At 43.4% G+C, this 24139-nt stretch overlaps 1 protein-coding gene across 1 annotated transcript in view; it reads right to left on the bottom strand.

Annotated features, from left to right (window-relative positions):
- The window catches only part of ANKFN1 (ankyrin repeat and fibronectin type III domain containing 1), a 1096304-nt gene that overhangs the window by 265918 nt on the left and 806247 nt on the right, over positions 1–24139 (bottom strand). The window contains exons 9-11 of the mRNA XM_077257596.1: positions 19819–19918; positions 7525–7657; positions 7234–7350 (exon numbers count right to left, since the gene is read on the bottom strand). Coding sequence (XP_077113711.1) covers positions 7234–7350; positions 7525–7657; positions 19819–19918 — 350 coding nt within the window. The remainder of the gene's footprint in view (positions 1–7233; positions 7351–7524; positions 7658–19818; positions 19919–24139) is intronic.

Below are 24139 nucleotides of genomic sequence, written 5' to 3'. Positions count from 1 at the left end.
AAATGAGAATAGTTTATGCATTATTTCATTTTACAGCTAATAGAAAAATACAAAAAATGAAAACTCAAGGTTTATCTGGGGACATTGACTTATTTTTGTTTATGATTAAGAAACTGGAAAAAAACTAAAGCTGCACAGTCTAAATTATTACTTTAAATATTTCGGGACTATGGGTATCAATTTAAAACTCTCTTTAGCCTGAATTTGACAACAAAACTCAGTGAATGAAGAATTTGGTAAAGTAATGACTGAATGATACTGCTAAGAATAATGTTGCTTAGTGATTGACCTATGTACTTAAGCAATGATATAAAGAAAAAGTTATCCAATGGCATAAACAAAAGTTTTACTCCAACTTCAAACCTTCACTTTGGAGCATGTTTCACTATTATATGTGGGCACTATAATAAGTTGAGCTATCATGGTTCCCAAAGTAAAAACATTGTCTAGTGGGAGACAATCACTTTAGAGAAACCTTTAACAGACTTCTATTTTTTTAAACTGCTAGATATGTTGGTTTATTAAGAATACAGACCAATATGTTATTCTAAAAAGAGACATCTGATTGAGCCTCTTAGCAGAAGAGGTGGACAAATGATAGTCTTAAGTGGAGCTTAAAGAGATACTTATCAAGGTGATGGAGAGATGGTTTACAAAGTTGAACATAAAAAAGTTGTCCACTTTTGTTCTCCTAAAAACACTTAAAAAAGACAAAAAAAACACTGAGTTAGTTAAATGACCTTTATTGTCCTTGATAAGGATCTGGCTACATTACTACAGCCTAATTTTTTCCAGGGCAATGAAAATGTAAAAAGAGTTACATAGGATAAGGCTAAGTTCAAATGTCCAGTAATCATCCGTGTGAAACAGATCCAGCAGACCAAAATTTTTTGTCTGGCTAAAAACACTGCAACTTGATCCGTTGTCCCATAATCATCTGTTTCAAACTAATCCAGGAAACAAAAAATGGATCCATTTCAAATGGAGGAATAATGAATGGCTTTTTCACTGAACCATTTTCCGTAGCCTTAATGTTAAAATATGAATTTAGTTGCAATCAGTTTTTTTTTTAGAACAACAAAAAAGTTGTGTCTAACAGAACATTTTTTGAACTTAGACTTCAATGAATTCTATTGACCAATCAGAACTTGGATGTTCACATGTTGCATTTTTGCCACAATTTTCATTGTGTTTTCTTCTTGGAAAAAACACAGCATGCTGCATTTTACAGTACCAGCAAAGTGAAAGAGATTTCTGAAAACTCATGCACATGCTGCTTATTTTTTCCTTGCAGCTTGGAACCTTCAAAGCATTTTTTCCAAATTTGCAGCTTGTCAATTCTTTCAGCATTTTTCACCCATTCGAAGGAGTGGGGAAAAAACCCTGCAAATAAGCATAAAAATGTATAACAAAATGCGCATAACAATATGGCAAAAATGCAGGTATTTTATGCCATAATCTGTTTTTTTTGCAGCAGATTTTTCAGTGTTCAAAAGAATGGGAGAAATATCCAAATAAAGACACATGAAAAATGCACATGAAGCAAAAACTTGTATTTTTCACACCATGTTTTTCTTGTCAACACACTGTTCTTTGCAACAAAAAAATGTACTGAAAATATTAAATGTGTGCACATACACTAAGGACTAGAGTTGAGCGACTTTTACTTTTTTCAGATCGAGTCGGGTTTTACGAAACCCGACTTTGTCAAAAGTCGGGTCGGGTGAAATCGGCCGATTATTGCGAAAAATCGGGGGCCGACTGAAACACGAAACCCAATGCAAGTCAATGGGGAATCAAAGTCGGCAGTGAGTGGAGGACAGGAAAACAACTACAGTGCCCATTTTAATGCCAAAAACATAAATTCTTATTACTGAAGCTTGTCAATCTTAATTTCCTTTATAATAATAGTTAAGCATTGAAAACTGGGGGTCATTTGGCTAAAGTTGTGGGGGGGTAGGGCTGGCTCAAGATTTTCGTGGTCCCAGGAAATGCGGAATACGTCACGATGGTGGAGCAGGGAGGTAAGTATTTCAACTTTGCAAGTGCTGTGATTCTGAGCAAGCTGGGGGGCCCCACTTGTTCGTAGGAAGGTGCAGATGAAAGTGCAGGTTCCTTCATCAGGTGGGGGGCATACTCGTTGGCGACGTCAATGGCACAGGGCCCCTCATAGTATGGCAGTGTGTTTGACGGCGGGTGGCGCCTCCCACTGGCGGAGACACTTTTGCGTACTATGAGGGGCCCTGTGCCAGTAACGTCGCCAACGAGTATGCCCCCTCACCTGATGAAGGAACCTGCACTTTCATCTGCACCATCCTCTTTGTCCCCGTGTAAGGTGGTATAGTATGCGGGAAGGGGAAACTGACTTTCAGCAGGTTCAGACTTTGGCTGTGTAGAGTGCAAGGGGAATGTAGTGGTCTGGGTCAATGTACCAGCAGACTCATTTAGTAGTGGCTGGGCAATGGGCAGGATGAGGAGGAAACACAGATATAGGCCCAAATAATAAAGTAGGCTAAATGCAGTTCAAATGTGGTAACAGGACTAAACAGGTGGCATTGCTTTGTTCAGTGGAGGAAAACTGTAATGAGTGGCAGACACAGTTAGTAGGCCCAAATAAAAAAGTGGGCTAAATGCAGTTCAAATGTGGTAACAGGACTAAAGAGGCGGCATTGCTTTGTTCAGTGGAGGACAACTGTAATGAGCGGCAGACACAGTTAGTAGGCCCAAATAATAAAGTGGGCAAAATGCAGTTCAAATGTGGTAACAGGACTAAACAGGCGGCATTGCTTTGTTCAGTGGAGGGCAACTGTAATGAGCGGCAGACACAGTTAGTAGGCCCAAATAATAAAGTGGGCTAAATGTCTGTCAAAAAATTGTTCATAAATAAACAGGTGGCATAGCTAGGTACAGGGGTGGGCTCCTCTGCTGAATAGCAGACAGTGGTAGTAGACGCAAAGTATTAACTGGTTTAAATGGAGGCCAGGGCCCCTGTATATTTTAACTATCATCTATCATTTCAAAAAATTTGTATTGGCAGTGCCATTGAAGGATTTAACAGCCCAGACTACACAGTGGTGGAGCAGGGAGAGGAAAGTATTGCAAGTGATAGAGCACTGTTCCAGCTGGGGGGAACACTCTCTCGTGGGCGGTGGTACTGGCACAGGGCCCCTCATATTACGATGGTGTGTCTGACGTTGGTTGTGCACCACCACTGTCAGAGACACTTCATTGTACTATGAGGGACCCTGTGCCAGTGCCGTCACCCAAGAGTGGACACACCCACCTGTCCAGGCAAACGGCACTCGCACGGGTGCTTGCGTCAGGTGGTGACCACGGCCCTGTGGGGGGAGTCAGCCCATTTAGGGAGGTATACAAATGGCCTATGATGGACATTCAGCAGCTGCAAATGGAGGAATTGGAGAAGTCAGTACGAGGAGGCCAAAAGCAAGACATTTTGTCAGGCAAACTACGTGTCAGCAGGGGAAGGTGAGGCCAAATAATTTGAAATCCATGATTGGTTCATTTTAATGAAGGTTAGATCATCAACATTTCGGGTAGCCAGACATGTCCTTTTTTCGGTCAGTATTGAACTAGCAGCACTGAAGACTCTTTCTGATAGCACACTAGCAGCAGGGCAAGCGAGCTCCTGTAATGCATATTCTGCCAATTCAGGCCAGTTGTCTATTTTAGATGCCCAGTAATCAAAGGGGAATGACCTGTGAGGGAGAACATCGATAAGGGAGGAAAAATAGTTCGTAACCATACTGGATAAATGCTGTCTCCTGTCACTTTGAATCGATGCAGCAGTACCTGTGGTGTCAGCAGTCATTGCGAAATCACTCCACAACTTGGTCATAAAACCCCTCTGTCCAATGCCACTTCAGATTTGTGCACCTCTAACACCTCTGCCATGTTGCCCCCTATGGCTCGTGTGAGAACCATCACCGCCGCTGTGTGTTGGGAATGCCTAAACCAAATGGTCTACAAGAGTTGCTTGTTTGGTAGCCAATATTTGCTCAAGGTTCTCATGTGGCATGATATTTTGTAATTTTCCTTTATATCGTGGATCCAGGAGGCAGGCCAACCAGTAATCGTCATCGGTCATCATTTTGATAATGCGGGGGTCCCTTTTTAGGATACGCAAGACATACTCAGCCATGTGGGCCAATGTTCCAGGTGTCAATTCACTGCTTGTGCTGGGTTGAGGAGCACTTTCTTGCAAATTAACATCACTTGTGTCCCGCAAAAACCCTGTACCTGACCTTGCAACGCCACCAGTTTCTATTGCCCCCTGAGAAGCATCCTCCTCCCATAAATATTCATCCCCATCATCCTCCTCCGCTTCTGAGCTACTGGCAGCGGCACCCTCTTCCCCCAATGGCTGCTAATCTGGGTCAACAACTGGGTCATCTATCACCTCCTCTTCAATGTCATGTGCATCTTCCTCTGTGTCACCGTGTAAGGTGCTATAGCGTTCGGGACGGGGCACCATAGTCTCATCAGGGTCAGATTCTGGCTCAGTACACTGAGAGGGCAATGTAGTGATCTGAGTCAATGGAACAGCATAATAATCTAGCTGTGGCTGTGCATCAGTGCACTCTGTGTGCAATTCATCTTGTAATGGGCAGTTAACAATTTCCCTTTCTAACCCAGGCACGGTATGTGTAAAGAGCTCCATGGAGTAACCTGTAGTGTTGCCTGACGCATCCATCACTTTTGGTTTGGGTGAAGGACACAAGGAAACGTCTTGTTCCTGACCGGGAGCATCCACTGACGACTCACTGCTTTTATATTTGGAACTTTGTGAAGAGGAGGCGAAAGAGCTAGAGGCTGAGTCAGCAAGGAAAGCCAAAACTTTTTCCTGCTGCTCCGGCTTTAAAAGCGGTTTTCCTACTCCCAGAAAAGGGAGCCTTCGAGGCCTTGTGCAGCCAGACGATGACGCTGGCTCAACACCTCCATCCTTAGGTGCTATTGTGCTTTTCCCACTACCACCAGATGCACCACTACCACCACCAACACCATCAGTGCCAGCTGGCAATGACCGCCCATGGGCTCTTCCACCAGACTTCCTCATTTTTTGGAAAATCTAACCAAAATAACAACCGTTATATGGTACTGTATAACAAGGTAGAAGGGGTATATTAACTTGTTGAGAATTTAAATCTCCCTTTTTTGGGGGGGAAACTGAACCAAAACTCAGGCGCTGTGCATAAAACAACACAATGTAAGTGGCAGAAAGTGGCTGCCTGATATACGACAAACTAACAGGACTGAAGTATATCCACTTTGTGAGAATTTGAATCTCACTTTTTTGGGGGGGAGACTGAACCAATACTCAGGTCCTGTGCATAAAACAACACAATGTAAGTGACAGAAAGTGGCTGGCTGATATACAACAAACTAACAAAACAGAAGTTTATCCACTTTGTGAGAATTTGAATCTCAGTTTTTTTTGGAGACTGAACCAAAACTCAGGCCCAGTGTATAAAACAACACAATGTAAGTGGCAGAAAGTGGCTGGAAGATATATGAAAAAATACAAGGACTGTAGTACAATTTCAATATCCCTACAATGATCTCAGGACAAGTATGGCAGCAATAAAAAGGACTGCTGCACACAAAAGTGTGGACAAATAAACAAGATAACTGTGCAGAAAGGAGCAACAGGATTTTTGCTTTTAAAAAAGCAGTTGGTTTGCACAACAGTGGTGCAAACAGCAATGCAGCTATCAGGGAGCCTTATAAGGCAGCCTAATAAGCTACAGAGCTGATGCACAAAAATATAGCCTCCACTGTCCCTGCAAAAAAAAAGGTGGTGCTGGACAGTGGAAATTGCTACAGCACATGCAGTTTGGGGGTTAATCTTCCCTCCCTAACTACAGTATATCCCTTCTTCTGATGAAGCTGCAGCAACCTCTCCCTATGCTAAGATCGGCAGAAGTAAGATGGCGGTCGGCGTGCACGCCCCTTTATAGCCCCTGTGATCCGGCAGAAAGCAAGCCAATCACTGTCATGCCCTTCTCTAAGATGGTGGGGACCGAGACCTATGTCATCACGCTGCCCACACTCTGCGTCCTCCTTCATTGGCTGAAAAATGGCGGTGAAAGCGTCATATGAAACGCGACTTTGGCGCGAAGATCGCCGTCCGCACTAGGATCGGGTCGGGTTTCATGAAACCCGACTTTGCCGAAAGTCGGCGATTTTTTAATTTGTCCATTCCGTTTCACTCAACCCTACTAAGGACGCGTTACCATGTTCAGGTGAATGTGTGCAGACAAAGCCACCTACACACATATTGGAAAGGGTTATATCAATTAGCTTAAAAAATGGCTTCATGATTTTGCAGATGTTTCAGTATCATTTCCAACAAAACAATGTGTTAGTATGTCCTATTGGTGTGGTATCATACATTTTCTGTTACTTGTATAAGAAAGCATTGCAGACTGCACGTTCTTCTACAATGGTCCACAACCAGAAAATACCTAACATTGTGAATTTATTTTTTTTATCATTTTGGTCAATGACTATAGTCACAATTCCACCAGGCTGTGAGTGACAGCTCAGCCGCTCTATAGAAAAGGGGTATGCTTAGCTGTCAGTTTTCTGAGTGAAAGCCCAATCACCCAATCTAAGGCAGGGGTGTGCTAGACTTTCGGTATGGTGATTGAGAGCCCAGCTGCCCAATCTGGCCAGACCTGCAGGGTCTTCTAGGTGTCACCCGTTCTGGGTGATTTCCTGGCTATTTAGCTAGCTATTATCTGACCTTGCCAGTTGTACCTTTTAGCTCAGTGGTGTGTTTGCTCTGTGCTCAGTATTCTGATATTCTGATCTTTGTTGCTGGATCTTGGATTTGCCTTTTTGACTACCCGTTTGTATCACCCTTTTGTCTGGACGCACTCTGACTTTGGTTTCCTGACCCTGGACTTTGCTTTTGACTATCTGTCTGTCTTAACCTTGATGTCCCCTCCTGGCATTGGACCTCGGACTCCTTTACTTCCCCACCTCACGGCTTGCCCATGAGAAGTGACTCAGTGTCACAACTATAACTCTAATGCATAACCCAAATGTGAAGACAAATATTTTAATTAATGTGGGGAAAGCCCAACACAAATTTAGATTTTCAACTCATGACTTAGATTTTGGTTGTTAAAAGTGCAAGACAAATGACACAAGCAATGCACATTAGGATAGGGGGGATAGAGGGAATCACATTGATAATTTTACAATACCAACCTGTAGCTGGGCAGCTGCTGCCAACATCTTCTGTCTAGCTTGCAGGGCAGTGGAAGAAGACATAGATATTGACATACTCTGCCGCAACCACCTAATGTCATCCCACATACATGACAACTGTAAAAATAAAAGTAAGACCTGAGTAACAATTTATTACAGTTCTTCCCACAGTAGTTTCTCTGTACAACATTTGTTAAATTGAATGTCTCAAGTAGACCACAAGATAATGGGAAAAAAATACTATAAATGTAGTATATGGCACAGCTCGCATAATTATTGTACATTACTTACTTTTGTAAACCAGAGGAAGTCTTGCGTAATTGAACTAGTACAAGAATCATCAATTTCTACAATTGGAATATGATCCTCATTTGTTACTAACATGTTATCTTTGTAATAAAATATCACAGCTATGTACAAGCCCCTAAAAGACAAAGAAAGCAAGATCAATACTTGGGTATAGTGGAGTAAAGCACAGTCATAGAAACATTAATTTATTTAACCCTATAATAATAATAATAATCTTTATTTATATAGCCCAACATATTCTGCAGCGCTTTACAGTTTAACCGTTTCAAACACAACAGTCATAATTAACAACATTAACAATTCAATAACTAAAACTAAATAAGACGAACCTGCTCGTGAGAGCTTAAAATCTACAATGAGGTGTGTATTTACAGTGATGGTCCAGCTATCTTCAGGGGGTGGGGGATAGATGGAAGTAGTGAATATGCTACACACACATAAAATGACTTGATAAGGGAAATTGATAGGCCGCTCTGAACAAATGTGTTTTGAGGGAGCGCCTAAAACTATGCAAATTGTGGATGATTCTAATATCTTGAGGCAGAGTATTCCAGAGGATTGGCGCAGCACGGGAGAAGTCTTGGAGTCGGGAGTGGGAGGTACGGATTAGTGCAGAGGTTAGTTAAAAGTCATTTGCAGAGCACAGTGGTTGGTTAGGCTGATAGACAGAAATGAGGGAGATGTAAGGGGGTGCCACACTGTGGAGAGCTTTGTGGGTGAGAAGAAGTACTTTGAATTTGATTCTATAATGAATGGGCAGCCAGTGTAATGACTGGCGAAGAGCAGACATGTCTGAATACAGATTAGCTAGATGGACAACCCTGGCTGCTGCATTAACGATATACTGGAGAGGGGAAAGTCGAGTAAGGGGGAGGCCAATTAATAGAGCATTACAGTAGTTCAGGTGGGAGTGGATTAGGGCAACGGTGAGGGGTTTTGTTGCTTCCATGGTGAGAAAAGGGCGCTTTCTAGAGATGTTCTTTAGGTGTAAGCGGCAAGAGCGGGCGAGAGATTTTATATGGGATCTGAAGGAGAGATTGGAGTCAAACATAACACCCAGACAGCGCGCCTGCTGCCTGGTGTTACTATGGTGCCATCCACGGAGAGGGAAGTGTCAGATTTAGGGAGGTTAGTAGATTGCGAGAGCAGGAGAAGTTCAGTTTTGGAGAGGTTGAGTTTCAGATAGAGAGCGAACATGATGTTGGAGACTGCAGACAGATAGTCACTGGCGTTCTGTAGTACTGTGGGGGTAAAGTCAGGGGATGACGTGTATAGTTGTGTGTCATCAGCGTAAAGATGGTACTGAAAGCCAAATCTGCTGATGGTCTGTCCAATTGGGGCTGTGTAGAGAGAGAAGGGGGCCAAGGACTGAGCCCTGAGGTACTCCGACAGTGAGAGGAAGAGGAGATGAAGTGGAGCCAGCTAACAAAACACTGAAGGAGCGGTCAGAAAGATAGAAATAGAGCCAGGAGAGGGCAGTGTCCTTAATGCCTAATGACTGGAGCCTAGAGAGTAGGAGATGGTGGTCAGCAGTGTCGAAAGCTGCAGAAAGGTCGAGAAGAATGAGCAGAGAGTGATCACCATTACATTTTGCTGTCAGAAGGTCATTGGTCACTTTGATAAGTGCAGTTTCTGTTGAATGTAGGAGGCAGAAAACAGACTGTGAAGCATCTAGGAGGCAGTGAGTGGAGAGGTAACAGGTAAGGCGGGAGTAGACCAGGCGCTCCAAGAGTTTAGAGATGAAGGGGAGATTGCAATGTCTTTGCACTGCAAGCACAGTCATATGGGAGAACCACAGGTGCAATGCAAGAAACGGTCTCTTTCCAATGACCGTCCACTACATACCAACAATTCTTTTTGAGCACGTTGATATGGAGGATTAGTGACAGAGTCATAGAAATAATCATGCCGTAGTCAATATACTCTAATGGTGGTCACATTCTGTACTTTAGGTAGTAGTCGACCAAACCATTGTTTATTTGACAGATATCTTTTCTGATACCTCCTTACATTTGCAAGTTCAACCAAGTGTATATACAGGGGGTACGGAAAGTATTCAGACCCCTTTAAATTTTCCACTCTTTGCTTCATTACAGCCATTTTGTAAATTCAAAAAAGTTCATTTTTTTCTCATTAATGTACACTCTGCATCCCATCTTGACTAAAAAAACAGAAATGTAGAAATCGCTGAAAATTTAATAAAAAAGAAAAATTGAAATATCATATGGTCATAAGTATTCAGACCCTTTGCTCAGACATTCATATTTAAGTCACATGTTGTCCATTTCCTTGTGATCCTCCTTGAGATGGTTCTACTTCTTCATTGGTGTCCAGCTGTGTTTAATTAAACTGATAGGACTTGATTTGGAAAGGCACACACCTGTCGATATAAGACCTCACAGCTCACATTGCATGTCAGACAAAATGAGAATCATGAGGTCAAAGGAACTATCCAAGGAGCTCAGAGACAGAATTGTGGCAAGGCACAGATCTGGCCAAGGTTACAACAGAATTTCTGCAGTACTCAAGGTTCCTAAAAGCACAGTGGCTTCCATAATCCTTAAAAGGAAGAAGTTTGGGACAACCAGAAGTCTTCCTAGACCTGGCCATCCAGCCAAACTGAGCAATCATCGGAGAAGAGCCTTGGTGAGGTAAAGAAGAACCCCAAGATCACTGTGGCTGAGCTCCAGAGATGCAGTAGGGAGATGGGAGAAAGTTCCACAAAGTCAACTATCACTGCAGCCCTCCACCAGTAGGGCCTTTATGGCAGAGTGGCCTGACAGAAGCCTCTTCTCAGTGCAAGACATATGAAAGCCCGCATAGAGTTTGCTAAAAAACACATGAAGGACTCCAAAACTATGAGAAATAAGATTCTCTGGTCTGATGAAACAAAGATAGACCTTTTTGGTGATAAATCTAAGCGGTATGTGTGGAGAAAACCAAGCACTGCTCATCACCTGCCCAATACAATCCCAACAGTTAAACAGGGTGGTGGCAACATCATGATATGGAGGTGTTTTTCAGCTGCAGGGACATGGCGACTGGTTGTCATTGAAGAAAACATGAATGTTGCCAAGTATAGATATATCCTGGATGAAAACCTCTTCCAGAGTGCTCTGGACCTCAGACTTGGCCGAAGTTTAACCTTTCAACAAGACAAGGACCCTAAGCACACAGCTAAAATAACAAATGAGTGGCTTCAGAACAACTCTGTGGCCATTCTTGACTGGTCCAGCCAGAGCCCTGACCTAAACCCAATTGAACATCTTTGGAGAGACCTGAAAATGGCTGTCCACCAACATTCACCAACCTAACATGACAGAAGTGGAGAGGATCTGCAAGGAAGAATGGCAGAGGATCCCCAAATCCAGGTGTGAAAAACTTGTTGCATCATTCCCAAGAAGACTCATGGCTGTACTAGCTCAAAAAGGAGCTTCTACTCAATACTGAAAAAAAGGTTTGAATACTTATGACAATGTGAAATTTCAGTTTTTCTTTTTTAATAAATTTGCAAAAATTACTACATTTCTGTTTTTTTCAGTCAAGATGGGGTGCAGAGTGTACATTAATGAGAAAAAAAATGAACTGTTTTGAATTTACCAAATGGCTGCAATGAAACAAAGAGTGAAAAATTTTAAGGGGTCTGAATACTTTTTGAACCCACTGTTTCTTCTCAGAATAGTAAAGGAAGATGGACATTTATCTTTCCTCAAAATAAAATGAACTGGCAATTGAAATCAGACTACTTGTTTGTTGTCACTGCCTACTGCCATTGGGACAGAGTTGGAATGCCCACTTTCACACTTGATAGTGAAACTCATAAGTTTCAGACAAAAAAATATAATGTGTGTAGCCAACTGAAATGCAATATGTCACCCGTTTTTTGCTACCTTGTCTGGAAGCCACATAATGTAGAGAAAAAGACCCTGAGGGTATGTGCACACGTCAGGATTTCTTGCAGAAATTTCCTGAAGAAAACCTAAAATTTTCAGCAAGAAATCCGCTTTTTTTTTTTTCGCGTTTTTTTTAGCATTTTGCAAGCGAAATTAGCTTGCAGAATGCTAAAGTTTTCCAAGCGATCTGTAGCATCGCTTGGAAAACTGACTGACAGGTTGGTCACACTTGTCAAACATAGTGTTTGACAAGTGTGACCAACTTTTTACTATAGATGCTGCCTATGCAGCATCAATAGTAAAAGATAGAATGTTTAACAGTAATAAAAAAAAATAAAAAAAATGGTTATACTCACCTGCAGACAGCCAATCTCCTCAGCGGCGTCCGTTCCTATAGATGCTGTGTGTGTGCAGGACCTTCGATGACGTCGCGGTCACGTGAGCGGTCACATGACCAGTCTCGTGACCAATCACAAGACCGCGACGTCATCGCAGGTCCTTCACCACACACCAGCTATAGGAACCGAAGCAGCAGCATGCACCTGAGAGGCGGGAAGACTGCGGGGCCATCGAAGGTGAGTATATCACTATTTTTTATTTTAATTTTCTTTTTTTACCAATTATACGGTGCCCAGTCCGTGGAGGAGAGTCTCCTCTCCTCCACCCTGGGTATCAACCGCACATAATCTGCTTACTTCCCGCATGGTGTGCACAGCCCAGTGCGGGAAGTAAGCAGATCAATGCATTCCTAGGTGTGCGGAATCCCCGCAATTCCGCAAATTTAATGAACATGTTGCTTTTTTTTCCGCTATGCGATTTTTTCGCGGAAAAAAATGCAACATTTGCACAAAAAATGCGGAATACCCTGAAAATAATGGGAGGCATATGTTAGCGTTTTTTTCGCGTTTTTTTCGCATTTTTATCATGTTTTTATAGCAAGAAAACACGAAAAAAACGCGAAAAATACTGAACATGTTCACATGGCCTAAATCCAGCAATGTATCACTTATTTTTCTGGGTGCAGCAGTTATGATAAAATCAGCTTTTAGATTTACTATGGTGCAGGGATCAGAAAGCTAACCCCACCCACACCTCAGCTTTCTGTGTACATTGTATATTGACAGTAAATGGCTAATCAATGTTGGGGGTGGTGGTTGGACCAGTATGCACGTAGGCAGCTAGTCTGGTAGTGATAATCTCCTGCTGATAAAATACTCTTTGTATTAGGAATGACAGCACGCAGCTTATTAAGTGACACATCCCTGAAATCAGTGTCTCAGCCCCTACATCATGCTGTCCTCAGATTACATAGAAAAAGTCTGCTGACAGATTTCCTTTAAAGAGTAGCCGTCATTTTAATCTATATTTCATAAATCAATAGTACAAATGAAAATAAGCATGCATAGTTTTGAGTTATGAAATAAGATGTGCCTGAAGGAGGGAAACAAAAAGAAGAGAAGCAGATGACCAAACAGTGGGCTGCAGGGGTGGCTGGACATGTGAAAGATGAGATGAGATTTTTTTATACATTACTCTTATTATGCTTTAGGGTTTGGAAAGATGCCAGAGCATAATAAGGAATGTTCATTTAGCATCTGGAAATTTCCATAATAAATTGGCGTGATCTGCTCAATTCTAATCTTGGCAGATTTAACTAATTAGACAATTTTAACAAATTGGTTAGTCTAACAAATCACTAATTAGTGCAATGGATAATGACTTTTTGTATGCCATTTGGTAATCTGTATACAGATTAGTAATTTTTTTACCTCACCATCCACAACAGTTTGCTTTGGCTTAGATTAGAATTGAAAGGAGGCAGCAATGTTACATAGTTACATAGTTATTAAGGTTGAAGGAAGACTGTAAGTCCATCTAGTTCAACCCATAGCCTAACCTAACATGCCCTAACATGTTGATCCAGAGGAAGGCAAAAAAAACCCCATGTGGCAAAGAGTAACTCCACCATGGGGAAAAAAATTCCTTCCCGACTCCACATACGGCAATCAGACTAGTTCCCTGGATCAACGCCTTATCAAGGAATCTAGTGTATATACCCTGTAACATTATACTTTTCCAGAAAGGTATCCAGTCCCCTCTTAAATTTAAGTAATGAATCACTCATTACAAGATCATACGGCAGAGAGTTCCATAGTCTCACTGCTCTTACAGTAAAGAATCCGCGTCTGTTATTATGCTTAAAACTTCTTTCCTCCAGACGTAGAGGATGCCCCCTTGTCCCGGTCTCAGGTCTATGATTAAAAAGATCATCAGAAAGGTCTTTGTACTGTCCCCTCATATATTTATACATTAACATAAGATCACCCCTTAGTCTTCGTTTTTCCAAACTAAATAGCCCCAAGTGTATTAACCTATCTTGGTATTGCAGACCCCCCAGTCCTCTAATAACCTTGGTCGCTCTTCTCTGCACCTGCTCCAGTTCAGCTATGTCTTTCTTATACACCGGAGACCAGAACTGTGCACAGTATTCTAAGTGTGGTCGAACTAGTGACTTGTATAGAGGTAAAATTATGTTCTCCTCATGAGCATCTATGCCTCTTTTAATGCATCCCATTATTTTATTTGCCTTTGTAGCAGCTGCCTGACTCTGGCCACTGAATATGAGTTTGTCATCCACCCATACACCCAGGTCTTTTTCATTGACGGTTTTGCCCAGAGTTTTAGAATTAAGCACATAGTTATACATCTTATTACTTCTACCCAAGTGCATGACCTTACATTTATCCCCATTAAAGCTCATTTGCCATTTATCAGCCCAAGCTTCTAGTTTACATAAATCATCCTGTAATATAAAATTGTCCTCCCCTGTATTGATTACCCTGCAGAGTTTAGTGTCATCTGCAAATATTGAAATTCTACTCTGAATGCCCCCTACAAGGTCATTAATAAATATGTTAAAAAGAAGAGGGCCCAATACTGACCCCTGTGGTACCCCACTGCTAACCGCAACCCAGTCCGAGTGTGCTCCATTAATAACCACCCTTTGTTTCCTATCCCTGAGCCAGCTCTCAACCCACTTACACATATTTTCCCCTATCCCCATTACTCTCATTTTATGTAACAACCTTTTGTGTGGCACCGTATCAAAAGCTTTGGAAAAGTCCATATACACTACGTCCACTGGGTTCCCTTGGTCCAGTCCGGAACTTACCTCTTCATAGAAGCTGATCAAATTAGTCTGACATGAACGGTCCCTAGTAAACCCGTGCTGATACTGGGTCATGAGGTTATTCCTCTTCAGATACTCCAGTATAGCATCCCTTAGAATGCCCTCCAGGATTTTACTCACAGTAGAGGTTAAGCTTACTGGCCTATAATTACCGAGTTCAGTTTTTGCCCCTTTTTTGAATATTGGCACCACATTTGCTACACGCCAGTCCTGTGGTACAGACCCTGTTATTATGGAGTCTTTAAAGATTAAAAATAATGGTCTATCAATGACTGTACTTAGTTCCTGCAGTACTCGGGGGTACTTCTCTCTCCATCTTTTAACCCCTTTACCCCCAAGAGTGGTTTGCATGTTAATGACCGGGTCAATTTTTTCAATTCTGACCACTGTCCCTTTATGAGATAATAACTCTGGAACACTTCCATGGATCCTGGTGATTCTGACAATGTTGTACTTCATGATAGTGTTAAAATTTATTTGATATGACTTGCATTTATTTGTGAAAAAAATGGAAATTTGGCAAAAATTTTGTAAATTTTGCAATTTTCCAACTTTGAATTTTCATACCCTTAAATCACAGAGATATGTCACACAAAATACTTAATAAGTAACATTTCCCGCATGTTTCCTTTACGTCAGCACAATTTTGGAACCAACATTTTTTTTGTTAGGAAGTTATAAGGGTTAAAAGATAAAACAGCGATTTCTCATTTTTACAACACCATTTTTTTGGGGGGACCACATCACAATTGAAGTCACTTTGAGGGGTCTACAAACTACACCCCTCAGGGTGCTCAAAACCATATTCAAGAAGTTTATTAACCCTTCAGGTGCTTTACAGGATTTTTTGGAATGTTTTTAAAAAATGAACATTTAACTTTTTTCACAAAAAATTTACGTCAGATCCAATTTTTTTTTATTTTACCAAGGGTAAAAGGAGAAAATGGACACCAAAGTTGTACAATTTGTCCTGAGTACGTTGATACCCCATATACATATGTGGAGTAAAACCACTGTTTGGGTGCATGGCAGAGCTGGGAAGGGAAGGAGTGCAGCTTTACTTTTTCAAAGCAAAATTGTCTAGAAATGAGATAGGACGCCATGTCGTGGTTGGAAAGCCTCTGATTTGCCTAAACAGTGGAAACCCCCAACAAGTGACACCATTTTGGAAACTAGACCCCCCAAGGAACTTATCTAGATATGTGGTGAGAACTTTGAAATCCCAGGTGTTTCACAAAAGTTTATAACGCCCGGGTGTGAAAATAAAAAATCATATTTTTTCCACAAACATGATCTTTTAGTCCCCTGCTTTTTATTTTCCCAAGGGTAACAGGAGAAATTGGGCCCCAAAAGTTGTTGTCCAATTTGTCCTGAGGACACTGATACCCAATATGTGGGGGGAAAAACAACTATTTGGGCTCACAGCAGAGCTCTGAAGGAAAGGAGCGCCGTTTGACTTTTTCAAACCAAAATTGACTGGAATTGAGATCGGACGCCATGTCGCATTTGGAGAGCCCCTGATGTGCCTAAATGGTGAAAACCCCCATAAGTGACCCCATTTTGGAAACTAGACCCCCCCTTAGGAACTTACCGTATATACTCGAGTATAAGCCGACCCGAGTATAAGCCGACCCCCCTAATTTTGCCACAAAAAACTGGGAAAACTTATTGACTCGAGTATAAGCCTAGGGTGGAAAATGCAGCAGGTACCGGTGAATTTCAAAAATAAAAATAGATGCTCCATACTGTTCATTATGGCCCCATAGCTGTGCCATATAGTGCTCTGCACCATTATTGCCCCATAGCTGTGCCATATAGTGCTCTGCACCGTTCATTATTGCCCCATAGCTGTGCCATATAGTGCTCTGCACTATTATTGCCCCATAGCTGTGCCATACAGTGCTCTGCACCATTATTGCCCCATAGCTGTGCCATATAGTGCTCCGCACCGTCCATTATTGCCCCATAGCTGTGCCATACAGTGCTCTGCACCATTATTGCCCCATAGCTGTGCCATACAGTGCTCTGCACCATTATTGCCCCATAGCTGTGCCATACAGTGCTCTGCACCATTATTGCCCCATAGCTGTGCCATACAGTGCTCTGCACCATTATTGCCCCATAGCTGTGCCATATAGTGCTCTGCACCGTCCATTATTGCCCCATAGCTCTGCCATATAGTGCTCTGCACCGTTGCCCCATAGCTGTGCCATACAGTGCTCTGCACCATTGCCCCATAGCTGTGCCATACAGTGCTCTGCACCGTCCATTATTGCCCCATAGCTGTGCTGCTGCTGCTGCAATAAAAATAATAAAACACATACTCACCTGTCTTGCTTGCAGCTTCTCGGCGCCATCTTCCCGGCGTCTCTCCGCACTGACTGATCAGGCAGAGGGCGGCGCGCACACTATATGCGTCATCGCGCCCTCTGCCTGCACAGTCAGTGAGGAGAGAGAGACGCCAGGAAGATGGAGACAGCGCCCGGCGTGTGGAACGAGGACAGGTGAATATGTCATACTTACCTGCTCCCGGCGTCCCGCTCCTTCCCCCTGCCTGTCTTCGGTGCCGCAGCCTCTTCCTCTGTCAGCGGTCACCGGCACCGCTTCATTAGAGAAATGAATAGGCGGCTCCGCCCCTATGGGAGGTGGAGCCGCCTATTCATTTCTCTAATGAGCGGTCCCACGTGACCGCTCAGGGGAAGAGGCTGCTGCACCCGGAGACCGTGTGACAGGCAGGGGGAGCGACAGGAACGCCGGGACTAGGTAAGTATGCCTCAGCGCCCTCTCCCCCTCACCCGCCGACCCTGCCACAGACCGTGACTCGAGTATAAGCCGAGGGGGCACTTTCAGCCCAAAAATTTGGGCTGAAAATCTCGGCTTATACTCGAGTATATACGGTATCTAAATGATTGGTTAGCACTTTGAACTCCCAAGTGCTTCATAAAAGTTTATACCAAAGAGCCGTAAAAATAAAAAATCATATTTTTTTCAAAAAAATTATGCTTTTGCCCCCAATTTTTTTATTTTCACAAGAGTAACAGGAGAAATTGGACCCCAAAAGTTGTTGTCCAATTTGTCCTGAGTGCGCTGATACCCCATATGTGGGGGTAAATCACTGTTTGGGCGCACAACAGAGCTCAAAAGGGAAGGAGCACCGTTTGACTTTTTCAACGCACAATTGGCTGGAATTGAGATTGGACGCAATGTCACGTTTGGAGAGCCCCTGATGTGCTTAACTAGTGGAAACCCCCAATTCTAACTCCAACCCTAAGCCCAATCCCAACCCTAACAATAACCCTAACTACAACCCTAACACTATCCTAACCCTAATCCCAACCCTAATCCAAACCCTAACCCCCACTCTAGCCCCAATCCTAACAATAACTTTAGCCCCATCTCTAACCCTAACTTTAGCCCCAACCCTAACCCTAACTTTTGCCCCAACCCTAACCCTAACATTAGCCCAACTCACTTTAGCCCAACTCTAACCCTAATGAGAAAATGGAAATAAATATATTTTTTATTGTTATTAGTTTCCCTTAGCTAAGGGGGTGATGAAGGGGGGTTCAATTTACAAGTTTTTTTTATTTTCATCAGTGTGATAGGGTCGATCACAGTGATCAATATGAACCAATAGGAAAAAAATCTCCTATTGTAGCTGGGTGCTGGCTGGCAGATCTTGGCGATCGCACTGCACATGCATCTGCCATTTTCTCCCGGAAGAAGAAGCCAGCAGCCTGGGGGACTTCAGGGGGGTCTGCAGGGACAACAGAAGTACTGGGTGGGTCATCGGGGACCCTATTTCTCTCTCCTCTGATGTGCGATCACATCAGAGGAGAGAGAAATTAAATGTAAAATCTGACTTTTTTTGCGGTCGCTGTTATAACGTTAATAACGGCGATCGTAACACCGGGGTTGGTGAAAACCAACCTGAATCATGTTCTAAGGGGCTAAATGTAACTCTCATCATTCTCCCCTGCTTATGCCGATCGCCAGCAGAGCAAGGGAGAATGACGAGAGCCCTGTTCAGCATCCGGCGCCGGGGAGCATCACTTACTGTTTTACTGATGCAGCACACACATGCCAAACGTGTTCCGCAAGTATTATACACATGGACAATGACATCTCCGGTTCTGGAAATATCAGGATGTGTGAAAGAGGCATTATAGCAGGTTTTTATGTTTGGCAGGTATCACGTCATGATGTCATCGGGTTACCATGGGAGCAATCGGGACCCCACGTCATGCCGCGGGGTCTCCGATCCAAAGGCAGAAGGTCTGTCAGCGTTCTGCCTGCTCCCGGAATGCTGTGATTGTGTTCAATCGCAGTATTCTGGGGGTTAAAATGTCAGGAGCTGTCCACTTAGTGCGGAGGGGTCAGGTGTGAGAATCAGCCGACACCCAGCCACACACTCCCAGTGTGCACAGCCAATTGCTAATGACGTACTACTCCATCCATGGGAAGTAAAGCCCAGGTCACACAGACGGAATAGTACATCTGATGGCAGAATTGAGTTAAAGAGAATCTGTCACCAGGTTTTTGTCATCTAAGAGCAGCATAATGTTGTGCAGCCGTTCTGACATATTCAGAGTTCTAGTAGGATGAAGCAGAGCTGAGATAGCTGCCCCCACTCACAGCTAGCTCTGTATGTACATGGTCTATAGGCAGTGAGCTGCTTATCACAGGATGGGGCGTGGTTGGACTTGGGCTCACATGCTTCCGTCACTGCTGTACTCCGAACATTGATAAGGCTCTGGTGATAAAACCTTCATTATAAGTAAACAGCACACAGCTTGATAAGTGACACATCAATGAAATCTGTGTATAACCCCTACCTCATGATGTCCTCAGATTACATAGCAAATAATTGTTGACAGATTCCCTTTAAGGGATGTCCAAAACTTGCCTAATCACTTGGTTGGTTATTTACGAGTGCCAATACAGAGGAGCAAGCATTCATGGTCACCTCTCCAGAGGAAGATGGAGTCTTGTTCATGACATTGCTCACAGAGGTAGGACTTGCATCTATCAGACAGTTAAAGCACACCTTGTCCCAGATGGGAATAAATGTAATATTAAAATGGTATGACAGCAGTGCTCTATCAAGAACACATATATGTATCCATAACGCTAATAAAATAATCTGGAGAATACAATTGTGGACAAAAACAATCCTAATCTTACGTTACCTACCTCTTTAATGTCTTGACAAATTTGTTTGATGAATGGAAAAGATGTTTCAGACTTCTGGACACAGACTGCTTGCGACTAGGGTTTTGTAATTTCGCACTTTCTGAAATGAAGCACACACGGGAATCATATACAATTTGAAGTGTCTGTAAAACATTTGTTTTTATTATATTTGTTTAATAAAACAGAGCCATAAAACAAAGAGATTATGTAATTTGCTCATAAAACTAATAACCAGGCCAGAAATGCTATTTAGGGCCGTCCCTTAGAAACCCTCACAATAGCATGGCTGAAAGCACTCTTCAACATCAGCTCCATTCGAAGGTTATTCAGAGCAAAACACCAGGTATCTGCCAGCAATCAAATATACATGGCCTCTTTTAGCAATCATTGACCTCTAAATCCAACATCTAAACTGGAGCTTCACATGAAGAGGAGATTAGCACCAGGCGGCCATAAGTAATTCCCTCATTGTAAGGAGCCTGATGGTGAAGGATTTGTAGGCTCCGTATCTTCTACTAAATAGATCATTTAACTGAGCACCAGATGAGCTCTATTTTTATTACATGTGGAGCACCCCCACTGCCGCAGGGCCGAGAGGTACCCGGTACCGGGCCTCTGAGTCTCTGTTCTGGGGTTGTCACGGTGGTTAGACCCGGTCCATGACCCTGCTGAGGGGCGTCCAATGAAAGGTGTGGATGGTGGTGATGTTGTGGTGGTGCGGTGCAGGTCGCAGTAAATAACGAGGACACCAGAATGCAGTCTCTTTACCTCTTTACTGAAGGCTTCAGGATCCTCAGTCCGGAATACGGTTAACCAGGCTGCGCAAGTCCGGCCGGTCCGATGGCACCTCCAGGGTTCCCTTTGCAGGTGGAAATCTGTGCCTACCTTCTAGCGCTTGTGTGTTGTGGTCCTCCCCTGCTGTGCTTACGGGATAGTCCCCACAACTGTTGTGTCTGTTTCTGAAGTTCCCTCACAACTCGATTATGATGTTCTGCTTCGTCCCCCAGATGATATGGCTAGGACGCACCCGTATGATGGGTAGGCTCGAAGTTCTTCCGGGACCCTAGAGTCGCCCCTCTCCAAATGTTACCCCGTATGTCTTCTTAGGTGATTTGAGTGAGACAGCCCGCCTATAACTGACTGTCCTGCCGTAGGTTTGAAGTAAGGCCTGAAGCTTAATACTTCCTCGGCGTTCCAGCCACCGGCTGCGCGCCTCAGTAGGATGTTGCCTCGACTTACAGCACGACTCCTACTGGTGTTTCTCCTTGTTCCGTTGATCTCGTTTCTCACTCAGCACAATAAACCTCGCTTCTTGTCCTTTCTTGGGGTACCGCCGCAACGAAGTGCAGGCGCGGTCCCGTAAAGTTCTTTCTGTTCGCTAGGCCTCTGTCAGGATCCCACCCGACAGGGACCCCCCTGAATCTTCCCCTGCAACACCCTCTGCCACAGGATGTTGCCTGGTTCCAACCCAGTCAGCTTCTGACTAACTTCCTACCTAACCCCCAGTTTTACCAGACTGTGAGGAGTGGCCTAATACATAGCACACTTAGCTCCCCCTGGAGGCCAGACTGTGACGTGTATTGGTGTCTGTGATACCTGGTCAGGTGAACTCCTTCAGTGCCATCAGACGTACCATAGCCCCCCTTAGCGGCGGAGCATCAGTACTGCAACGACCAGGACTCTGGGGCGCTGCACATGTAGTCAATTAAAGTGCAGTTGTTGTTTTCCTTTTTTTTTATAGAAATAAATATAATAGGCATTGCAAATAGCTCTCGATCAGTAAGGGTCCAGGTCCTGAGACCCCCACCGACTGCTCAAAACACAGCCCTGAAATGTGCTGCTCTTGTAATTAGCGTCTTCGGGTCCGTACACCACTCAGTGCCACACATCTTCATCTTTTATTTTGTTCCTATTTATTAAATAGATTCTGTGAGTACAATTAATTTCTTATTTTGGATTAGTGGATCCGGCTGGGCTGCTCTATGTTCAGATTTTGGGAGGATTCAGAAAGCTTTTGCCCTGAGATGCAAAGACCACCTTCTCCGGTTTTATACCAATACTGCAAATATAGCAAGGTGGAAAAATTCAGGAGATTTTTTATATTTGCCTTAAAGAAGCATTCCCATCAACATTTCTATGTTCTTAATACATTTTAGTCATCATATACAGAAAAGAGAAGAATTATCTGGGTAGAAAGGGAAAAAAAGCAATTGTAAGTAGACAATTCTGCATAATATGATGAATACAATATATTAAGAGGATAAAAACCTTGATGGAATGCTTCTTTATTGACTGTAGATGCGGTAAAGTACATTCTGTTTGGCTTTTTTGTTGTGGAATGACTTGAGCTACTTTTCTGGACTTTGCATTTCACCGATCGTTTGTAAAATTTATCTTTTATTCATTCACTTTGAAGAAACTGGGAGTGCGGGTCGTCTTCTCATTCATCCTTCCAGTGGATGGACATGGACTAAGGCTATTGAACAGCATTCTACACATGGATAACTGGTGCCATGGGCAATGTTTTGCTTTTTTGACAATTGAGTACATTTCCTGTATGATGGACTACATGCTAGAGATGGGTTGCATCTTACGAAAACTGGAAAACATTTGATAGACCCCTTGTTATACTCATCAGGAGGGCTTTAAACTAGAGCAATAAGGGATTGGATAAAATATGCAGCTATTCTTTTGAAAACTACTAGAAGTGGAAATAAAGAGCAAAAACATCAAACTGAATGAAAATAGAGAAGCAAGAGACACAGACTACAAATTAGGTCTATACAAATACACAGAGGATGGGAAACAAACAAGGAGAATTGAAACTGCTAACACAGGAAGATAGATATGTCATAGACATCACTAGTGTTGAGCATTCCGATACCGCAAGTATCGGGTATCGGCCGATACTTGCGGGTATCGGAATTCCGATACCGAGATCCGATACTTTTGTGGTATCGGGTATCGGTATCGAAACAACATTAATGTGTAAAATACAACATTAATGTGTAAAATAAAGAATTAAAATAAAAAAAATTGCTATACTCACCTCTCCGACGCAGCCTGGACCTCACCGAGGGAACCGGCAGCGTTGTTTGCTTAAAATGCGCGCGTTTCCTGCCTCCCGCGACGTCACGGCTTCTGATTGGTCGCGTGCCGCCCATGTGGCCGCGACGCGACCAATCACAGCAAGCCGTGACGTAATTTTGAGGTCCTGGAAGCTTAATTCTAGGCATTCAGGATTTTAAAATTACGTTCCGGCTTGTGATTGGTCGCGTCGCGGTCACATGGGCGACGCGACCAATCACAAGCCGTGACGTCACGGGAGGCAGGAGACGTGCGCATTTTTAAAATTACGTCACGGCTTGTGATTGGTTGCGTGCCGCCCATGTGACCGCGACGCGACCAATCACAGCAAGCCGTGACGTAATTTCAGGTCCTCAATGCAGAAATAGGCATCAGGACCTGAAATTATGTCACGGCTTGCTGTGATTGGTTGCGTCGCGGTCACATGGGCGGCACGCAACCAATCACAAGCCGTGATGTAATTTTAAAAATGCGCGCGTCTCCTGCCTCCCGTGACGTCACGGCTTGTGATTGGTCGCGTCGCCCATGTGACCGCGACGCGACCAATCACAAGCCGGAACGTAATTTTAAATTCCTGAATGCCTAGAATTAGGCATTGAGGACCTGAAAATTATGTCACGGCTTGCTGTGATTGGTCGCGTCGCGGCCACATGGGCGGCACGCGACCAATCACAAGCCGTGACGTCGCGGAAGGAAGTAAAAGCGCGCATTTTAAGCAAAGAACGCTGCCGGTTCCCTCGGTAAGGTCCAGGCTGCGTCGGAGAGGTGAGTATAGCAATATTTTTTGTTTTAATTCTTTATTTTACACATTAATATGGTTCCCAGGGCCTGAAGGAGAGTTTCCTCTCCTTCAGACCCTGGGAACCATCAGGGATACCGTCCGATACTTGAGTCCCATTGACTTGTATTGGTATCGGGTATCGGTATCGGATTAGATCTGATACTTTGCCGGTATCGGCCGATACTTTCCGATACCGATACTTTCAAGTATCGGACGGTATCGCTCAACACTAGACATCACTGAAACTTGGTGGGATGATACACGTGATTGGAATACAAACCTTGAAGGCTACAACTTATTTATTATGCACATTATTAACAGAAGGGGAGGGGGTGTTTCATTGTATTTTAGGAAAATGTATATCTCTACAAAGATCCAAGCTTCAGAGATTGGTACCTCTGTAGAAGCTGTGTGAGTAAAAATGCAAGGAAAGAAGAACAGAAAGGACACTAA

Source organism: Ranitomeya variabilis, chromosome 4 (assembly GCF_051348905.1).
Source record: "Ranitomeya variabilis isolate aRanVar5 chromosome 4, aRanVar5.hap1, whole genome shotgun sequence".
Lineage (NCBI taxonomy): Eukaryota > Metazoa > Chordata > Amphibia > Anura > Dendrobatidae > Ranitomeya > Ranitomeya variabilis.
This window is presented reverse-complemented; position numbering and strand designations above follow the sequence as displayed.